Source organism: Micromys minutus (genome assembly GCF_963924665.1).
Source record: "Micromys minutus genome assembly, chromosome: X".
Lineage (NCBI taxonomy): Eukaryota > Metazoa > Chordata > Mammalia > Rodentia > Muridae > Micromys > Micromys minutus.
In genome coordinates, this window is record NC_137970.1 from 95,154,550 (window position 1) to 95,163,663 (window position 9,114).

The 9,114-nt window shown below is 40.2% G+C and overlaps 1 protein-coding gene across 2 annotated transcripts in view; it reads right to left on the reverse strand.

Annotated features, from left to right (window-relative positions):
• The window catches only part of THOC2 (THO complex subunit 2), a 112,119-nt gene extending 103,248 nt beyond the window's left edge, over window positions 1–8,871 (reverse strand). The window contains exon 1 of one of the 2 annotated variants that reach the window (XM_080909516.1): window positions 8,771–8,871. In XM_080909516.1, coding sequence (XP_080765642.1) covers window positions 8,771–8,841 — 71 coding nt within the window. In that variant the 5' untranslated portion in view covers window positions 8,842–8,871. The remainder of the gene's footprint in view (window positions 1–8,770) is intronic. The other variant, XM_080909515.1, reaches the window with a different exon arrangement.
• Between the last annotated feature and the right edge of the window lie 243 nt (window positions 8,872–9,114).

Sequence of the window (9,114 nt, forward strand, 5' to 3'; positions counted from 1 at the left end):
ACAAACTATGATTCTCATATCTCAAGTAACATAAATCCTAGCTATACAATTATGTTCAAAATTAAGGATAAAAGGCCAATACAAAGCAATTATTCATTAAATCTATATAAAATTTGAAAATCTCCATTATAAGCTATTAACTACCCATTACCTATTTAAAAGTTTGTCTACCTAGACAAGACTAGAAAGATGGTTCAGTGGAAAAAGACCTGTATCAAAGAGTTGTCAGTAGAGAGGATTTTCAAATATTCTTAGCACAAAGAATATATATCTGGTACAGCAGTTCTCAACCTGTGGGTCAAAACCCCTTTGTGGGTAGCATATTAGGTATCCTGCATATCAGATATTTACATTACAATCTATGCCAGCATCAACATTAGTTATAAAGTAGCAGTGCAACAATGTTATGGCTGGAGGTCACTACAACATGAAGAACTGCATTTAAGGGCCACACTTAGAAAGGTTGAGAACTGCTGAGCTGAGGTAATAGATGTGCCAATTATCCTAGTCTGATGATTACACACTGTATACATGTATTATTGTTGGAGGGGGTTGGGGTTTTGGTTTTTGAAGCAAAGTCCGCATAACCCAAAATGGCCTCAAACTCACTATGCAGTTCAAGCTGGCAGTTCAACCTGATCCTCCTGCCTCCACCTTCCATATACTCACTTCGTGTACTTTTAAGCTTTGTATACATGTCCTAAGTACTCACTGTGGGCTCAGGATATGGCTCAGTGATTACCTAGCATACATAAGCCTTGGATTTGATTCCTAGCAGCACACAAACCTGGCATGGTGGCATACACCTGTAATTCCAGAACTTGGGATATAGTAACAGAAAGATCAGAAACCAAGATTAACCTGAACTATAACAGTAAGTTTGTCCCTTGGGATGTATGTATGATATCTTCAAGAAAGGATAGGATGGAGGGAGAAAAAGAAAGAAATTGGAACAAGCTATAGAAATTTATCCACTTAAAATCCCAATGTCTTGAAAGACTGAGGCAGGGTTACCACAAGTTCTAGACCAGCATGGAATACAGAGTAAAATCCTGTCTCAAAAGGAAGTGTAGAATTTTTTTTTAATTCTTCCTTATTACAAATGCCTTTGTTCCCTCGAATTTCCGCCAGCTTCATCTTCTACTTTCAACAATGGTAACACATTTCTTTTTCAATAAGCCTTACAATGACTGAAGAGAGATGGTATCAGTGTTCTGAACTTCTACCTATGGTACAGTCATCATTACATAACTAAGAAATAACTGAAATGTATTCAAAGATTTGCTAAAATTGTGTACAAAATCATTAATGGGTTATCACATTCACTCAACAGATATGTGTACTTAAAAACAAGCATTTAGAACCTAAGGCAAGAAGATGGAAAGATTAAGGCAGACCTGGACATAGGGGTACCCTGTCTCAAAAAGTTTTTGTTTTCAAATATCGGTTTAATTATGTACTCTGAAGCAATCCACAAATAGCAGGCCAGCAAGTATGCTTAAAAATAATTGGTTCTGAATGCTGCATCTCTCTTACTGGTAAACTAACCTACATTACCAGACTATAACAGAGAAAAATTACCTCAAATATTTACCCATTATAATATGACCTTAAAAATATTTAAATACTCTGTCTCAGTCCAAAATTAGTATTAATTTGCACCCTTAATATTTAAGTTTACCAGTTTTTCCACTTGTCAAATAGTTTTGTGCTGTTATGGAAATGCTGCCTCAACACCTAAGAACAAACACAGAAATCTACTTTCTGCCAAAGACCTGTGAAAACATGAATGAATGAGTTATGTTCTTCTAATGATTTCAGAAGTATATTGTGAATCTTCTTAACATGAATATTTAGCTTTTCATCTTACTCCCCATCTTCAGCAAAAAAGGAAACACAAACCAGCCTAAATTATGTGTGCTCATAGCTTGTAAGCTTGCTTCATATATAAAAGACTAATATTAACCTGTGCTTCAATAGTTTTTAAAAACAAAACAGCAAGAAAGGTTAGTTTAAGCAAAGTACTTATCTCTATTTTCAATGCTGTAACAAAATACTACCATCGAGGGCTAAAGAGATGGCTCAGTGGTTAAGAGCACTGACTGCTCTTCCAGAGGTCCTGAGTTCAAGTCCCAGAAACCACATGGTGGCTTAAAACCATCTGTAATGGGATCCAACCCCCTCTTCTGAAGATAGCTACAATGTGCTTACATACATAAAATAAATAATTCTTTTAAAAAATAAAATATGAGGACAAAATTATTTTACCTTGTAGAAACATGAACTTATGAAGAAATCAAAAAATGTTATAAAAGACAAATTAACAAAAGCTTTACTCTTGTAAGTTGGAAAAAGCAGTTTAATTAATAGCAAATTCTCTATTTCGGCATTATAAAATAACTTAGCAAACAAAGTAGTAACTTAGTAACTTCCAAATGTTGCATCAACATTTCCTGAAGAATGAATTTCTCTTAACAGAAAAACAAACCAAGACTTGCACTTAATTCATAAATATAAGTTAAAATATGAAATCAAATTAGGAAAGTTTTCAGGACCAGAGATATAGTTCAGTGGGTAGAGTCCTTTCCAAAGTATTTTATGCCCTAGGTTTGATCCCCAGTGTCTCATAAACTAGGTATGATACAATCATTCTATGTGGAATCCTTGTCCTTGAGAAGTAAAGGTGTGAGATTAGAAATTCAAGATCATGCTCAGCTACACAGCCAGTTCAAGGCCAGCCTGGAATACAGGACACCCTGTCTCAAAAAAAAAAAAAAAAGTTTGAGGGGCTAGAGACCAAGCACTTAGGGCACTGAAGTAGTAGAATTACTAGGCAGTCTAGGCCAGCTTGAACAATACTTCCAAATTACTGAATAAATCAATAAAACAATAAAACCTTCAGAATCCCTCTACTGTTTTTATACCTCTTGTAGAAAACAATATCATGATACAAGTTTTATAATCTTTTAAAGATTTAATTTTTTGGTGTATGTATATGTGTGTATGTGCACCACATGAACACAAACAAAGCCTGCAAAATTAAAAGTCGGTGGGAGACATATCTCCTAGAACCAGTTTGGAGCAGTTGTGGGCCCCCATCCCAGTGATAGATGGAAACCGAGGCCCTAAGAGTAGTAAGTGTTCTTAACTGCTGAGACAGCAATTCAGCATCCAAAGATTTATTTTATCTTTGTGTGTGTGTGTGTGTGTGTGTGTATGTCTTTGAGTGTATACATGTCATGTATAGGTGTCTTGGGATGCCATAGGTAATAGATTCCTATGCAGCTAAAGTTACCTTGTAACTAGTTCTAAGTCACCCCAACATGAACAATGGGAATAAAACTGTGGCCCTATGCAAGAGCAGTGCATGTTCTTACTCTGAGCCATCTCTCCAGCCCTACAAGTTATATAACATCTAAAAATATATTTGGTGGGCCAGAGAAGTGTATTAATGAGTAAAGGCACTTGCTGCCAATTGGGCCTGATGACCTGAATTCAATCCCCTGGTCTCACATGGTGAAATTAAAAAAAAATTACCAAGAGTTGTCTTCTGACCTGCATCCTAGCATGCGTAAGTATACACACACACAAACACACACACAATTTTAAATGTTAAAAAATAAGTGACATTTATACATATACTCTAGAAACTAATGGTATATAGGTATGTGAGGGGTGGGCTGCTTTCATAGATGAAATATTACCTAACAAAGCTTATTCCCCAAAGTTAAGATCTTGTAGCTAATAGACAGTTAGTTTTCATGGAGCACCATTACCTATTTGTCATTAAGAGCTCTGTCAGTTATAAATTTAAAAGAAGGCAAGAGGTTATATGGAAGGGTTTGAAGGGAAAAAGGAAAAGGGAAATGATGTAATCATATTATAATCTCAAAAACTAATAAGCATATTTTTCAAATCCCTGTTGTGGTGGACACAGTGAAAAAAAAATTTTGGGTTGTTTTTGTTTTGTTTTGGCCTTTTTAAAGACCAGAAAAAGCCTACAATTTTTAACTGGAGATGTTAGGGGAACTGCAGGTTACTTTGAAACAGGAAGTAAAAGTCTGAGACAGAAGCAATGATGATCTATAGCCAAAAGTTTCTAGTAACAGCTTAAATAGGAATCTTTTCTTGTTTAGGTCTGCCAGAGACACAGTTTAGGGGAAAAAAAGCAACTATAGATTAATACAGTAGACTGTCAATTAGATACTCATTCCTAATGTCTCTGCCTTAGCACTGTCTTTTAATTACATCAGATATACTCCTCTGAAAAATGTGGTAGTAGTAGCAGGGGAAAAAATTAAGGAATATTTCACCAAAAAAGAAGAATTTACTTCCTTGAAATCTACAAAATGCCCTATACAGCTTTTCAGGGGGGGGGGGGTGTTGCTTTTTTCAGTGCTGAAGATCAGGGAACTCAGAGCATGCTATGCCATAATGAAGTTTTTTACAATTCTGGAATTTTGGTTTCTTTAAAAAACACAGAAATATTATAAGAATTGCTTTTGTCTTAAACATGAAGGGATGTGGGGTTGCTTCAGACTGTCTGTAGCAGGTGACCATGATTTGCCTGTGCTCTAAAGAAAACACAGTTTTGCCTGTTGCAGATAATCTCTGCCTTTTTGTGTGACATTTGTAATTCTCAGAACTTTATGAAGGATACATAAATTCTAGGATTCCCCCTCAGAAGCATGGTGGGGGTGTGTTGCACAGTTTGTTAGTGGCTGTGTGGTCAAAGAACAAACAAAGGAAAAAAACTGGATTCAGGGATCTCCTCTCTCTTCCTCCTCCTCCTCTCTCCTTTCCCCTCTTATCCTTGTTCCTCCATTAACTAGTATTAGAGGGGGTGAAACTGTGGGGTTAAAGAGTGAGAAAAAGAACCAGAAAATAGCAAAGACCAGCTACACTACGCCTCTGAGCTTATTCTTACCATTATGTTGCTTCTATCACTACAATTATACAGAAGCTCAAAGCCAGCTTGGGATACATGAGCCGCTGTCTTAAAAAAAAAGGAAGCCTGCCTATGGTGGGGGTATACCTTTAACTAGCACTTGGAAGGCAGACCAGGACAGCTAGAGCTACACACAGAAAACCCCCATCTTGAAAACCCAAAGATAAGAAGAGAAGGAGGGAGAGGAGGAGGAAGAAGATGAAGATGACAACAATGACAGCAAAATGGGCTGGACATAAAGAAAAGCAAAATCTTTATACTTACAGGAAAACAGATAAAACAGTGAAATTATTATTTTAAGCAAGACAAATACCACGTTTTTAAGTGTCCATATACATATGTCTAAGTCATGAAAAGAGAAAGGTACAGTGAGAGAGGAGGAAAGAATTTAAAAGAAAGAAAAGGGTAGATTAAGAGTAGGTAATGAAGGTCAGTCATGGTGGTATATGTATGCCTTTAATCCCAGCATTTTCCAGCCATTCTACAAACTGAGTTCCAGGAAAGAAAGGATGGAAGGAAGGAATGAAGGAAGGAAGGAAGGAAGGAAGGAAGGAGGAAAGAAGGGAGAAGAAGGGAGGGAGGCAGGAGGGACGGAAAGAAAAAGAAGACAATGGCAGGACTAGTTAAAAGAAAAGGGCTGGCAAGTGGGTAAAGGAAAGCAGTGAAGAGAAAGCCAGCAAATTAAAGTATGACATGTGTATTAAAATGCCATAATAAAATGTACTACTCTGTATGCTAATATAATTTTGTAAACGGCTGAAGATATAGTTCAGTAGTAGTACTTGCTTAGTATATACAAAGCCTGCAGATTCATTCACCAGTAAGGCAAAACTTAAAACATGTCATTACATTAAATAGCTTCCATTTTTGGATTTTTTAGATAGGTTTTAATTTTGTGTGTGTGTAGGAAGGTGTCTATGAGTGTACACACAGGTGCCTGTGAGACCAGAGGTTTTAGATCCTCTGGAGCTAGAGTTATTAGAGACCATAAGCCATCAGATGTGGGTCCTGAGAACTGAAATCAGTAAATGCTCCTAACTCCCCACCCCAGACCACTCAAGTCCTTATGGCTTTAATATTATTTTGGCTTTTGTTTTGTTTCAAACCAAGATTTTAATTATGTAGCCTCTGCTGACCTCAAACTCCTAGGACCCTCATCCTCCGAAGTGCTAGGATTACAGGTATGAGCCACCATACCAAGCTACGACATCCAACTTTAAATTCTCAGCTAGTATAGGACATGCCTATAATCTTAGCACCCAGATAATTATAAATTCAAGGTCAGTATGAGCTACAAGGTCATTGTCTCAAAAAAGGTAAGTTCTCTTAATATAATAACATAAATTATATATATATATAATCATTAAACTGTCACATTAATTTGGATCTACTGTAATTCAAACCACATTCCACAAGCTATACAATAAATGCATACATACATGAACATCCTAAGTACAGTTTTTAAGTAGCTCTTTTAACACTAGGTAGCATGGATCATGTAAGCATATATAAACTCAAAATTCTACTTTATATTCTTGGCTTCATTATTCACTTAGTTTTCCTCCACTTATTGCCAGTCAGAAGTCAGGCAAGGCTCCTCCCCCTGTTTGTTTGTTTGTTTGTTTGTTTGTTATGTACAAAGCATACAAGAAGAGGGCACCATATCTCATCACAGATGGTTGTGAGCCACCATGTGGTTGCTGGGATTTGAACTCAGGACCTCTGGAAGAGCACACAGTGCTCTTAATGTTTGAGCCATCTCTCCAGCTCCCCATCCTCCCCATTCCTTATATTCACTTTACAGTGGAAGTAAAAACATTAAACTGTTAAAAAAAAAAAGCTAGGCCTGTGGATGTAGCTCACTGATGGAACACATGCTACACTTACTACACACACACCACACACACCACACACACCACACACACACACACACACACACACAGAGAGAGAGTGAAATCCACCTAGGAGGAGGAAGCTGAGCAGCCCACAAACACAGCGGTTCATAAATGAATAGGCTTTAGATGCTAAATAATGATGAAATGAATTGTTTGGGGAGGATCACCCTCAAATCTAAAATGGTTTAGTTGAGTTGCTTCCCATTCGGCATTCTCAGCACTCAGGGCACCTGACAGGTATCTCATAAACAGCACATAAAAATTAAAAACGAATGCTTATCTTCTATGTGAGACAAACCTGTGAGCTAACAAAACACTAAGGTACTCCAAGTATATGTTGGAGGACATGTACCAAAAAGAAATGGGATGCCTTCCCTTTTCAAGGAACTGTCAGCTCATTAGCATACAAAAGTAAATATTTGTGATGTCAGAGACCAATTCATTGCTAAAGTAGAGCCTGCAAGTGCAAGAGCTGTCCAGAGAAGTTTAAATATCTAAAAGCTGGAATAACATCACTTTTAATAGCTAGCACTTGAGCACTTTCTATAAACCAAGTGCTTTACAGACATTTACTCTTCACAGCAATCCTTTGAGTAGAGCGCTTATTATTCTCAATTTACTCAAGGGGAAACGGTCCAAGTGGTTAAGAATTTATCCAAGGTCACTCAGCTAGTTAAGTGGGCTAAGCTAGCCACTTACTCATACAATCCAATTCTAGAACTCACACTGGGACGTTTCAAAGAACAGCACAGGGAGTTGTTGGTGGGAGTAAATCACATTACAAGAGCACGATCCTGCAATTGGTATACCATGTTTCTTTGAAGTAACTAAGTTTCAAAGATTCCTATCTTCCCGCGAGCAACTGGGAACCTGATACTGGACTGGAGTGTGGGAGTGTAGAGGGAGACAACTCAATAAGGAGAGTTAACCTCACACAGGATTGACTGCTAAGCTTCCAGAGAGATTCAGGAGAAACTAGAACTTTTTTTCTTCCAAATCTATGGTTAATTTTGTCACCTATGCGAGGAGTAGGGGTGAGGTGGTTACTGGGGGCGAAAAAGCCACCAGTGTGTGAAATTAGCGGAGAAGGGTACAAAATAAGTTTAGAACTTAAAGAAAACAAAACATCCTAAAGTACTAGAAAAACTTCGAGGAGGGCAAGAATTAGCTGCAATCCCAGGCCAAAAATGGGGTTTCCTAAACATTTTGCCAAGAAAAGTTGAATCCCATCCCGAAACCTCTCTAAGATGACATGCCGGTGGGGATTGGCAAAAAGCGGCAATCCCTGCCACACTTTACCGAGGACCGCAAGGCCAGGGCAGCGCAAGCTGACGCTGCCTGAGAAAGCTGAGGTGCCAAGCCTGGCTGTCCCCAACGCCCCTGCTCCTCTGCCACTAGCGGCGAGGACCTGAGAGAGTTCGGGACAGTTCGCCCTCCTAAGACTTCGGGCACCGGAGAGGCCAGGCGCCAAACTGCGGGAGTCGCCCTAGGTACAGAGTGAGGGAAAACCAGACAGAGCGAAGAACGGCAAGTGTGGACCCCAACAGCCCCAGCGGCGAACCGACTGGTAGAAAAGGAGCCGAGTGAGCAGAGGCAAAAACAGACGAGACAGACAAAAAGAGACAGGGCAGGAGCACAGGAGGACCTGAGGGGATGAGACGGAAGTTCTGCAGAGAGAGCAAAAGGAAGCGGGGCTCCGGGAGACCACGGGGCTTTCAGGGAGCTCGGGGAAAGGGAGAAGCTCGGCGGCCGCTACCGGCTCCGCTCCTCTGGCAGTTCGAAACTCCTGACCAACCAACCATCCTCAGTCGCCGCCCGGGTGGGGGAGGGGGCGCCGCTGCCCTCCGGCCCCCGAACCCCACATCCGAAGGAGCCCAGCACCCCGACCTTAGGGGGCCCGGCGCCTTCCCCCAGCCGGAACACTCACAAGTCGCCTCTCCCTGTTTTCTCCCAGTTCTTTATCCACTCTGCGGGAACCACCACAGTCGCGGCCGCCATCTTCCCCTCGCTAGTAACAGTGGCCCGGATGTGTAGCTCGCGAGCGAGGGGTCAAAGGGGAGCACCGCCCACGGGGTGTGACGGAAGCCGCGAGTTCGGTTTTAGATTTCCCGCCCCCCCTACCTCCCCACCCAACGGAAGCCCCGAACCTGGCCGACAAAGGTTTAGGGTGCCAGGGGTCTCTACAGCTTTCCCCTTGCTTCTCTTTTAGTATAGATACACATTAAAACAAAAGCAAACAAACAAACCACGCCGGGACCGCTGTGGCTTTTA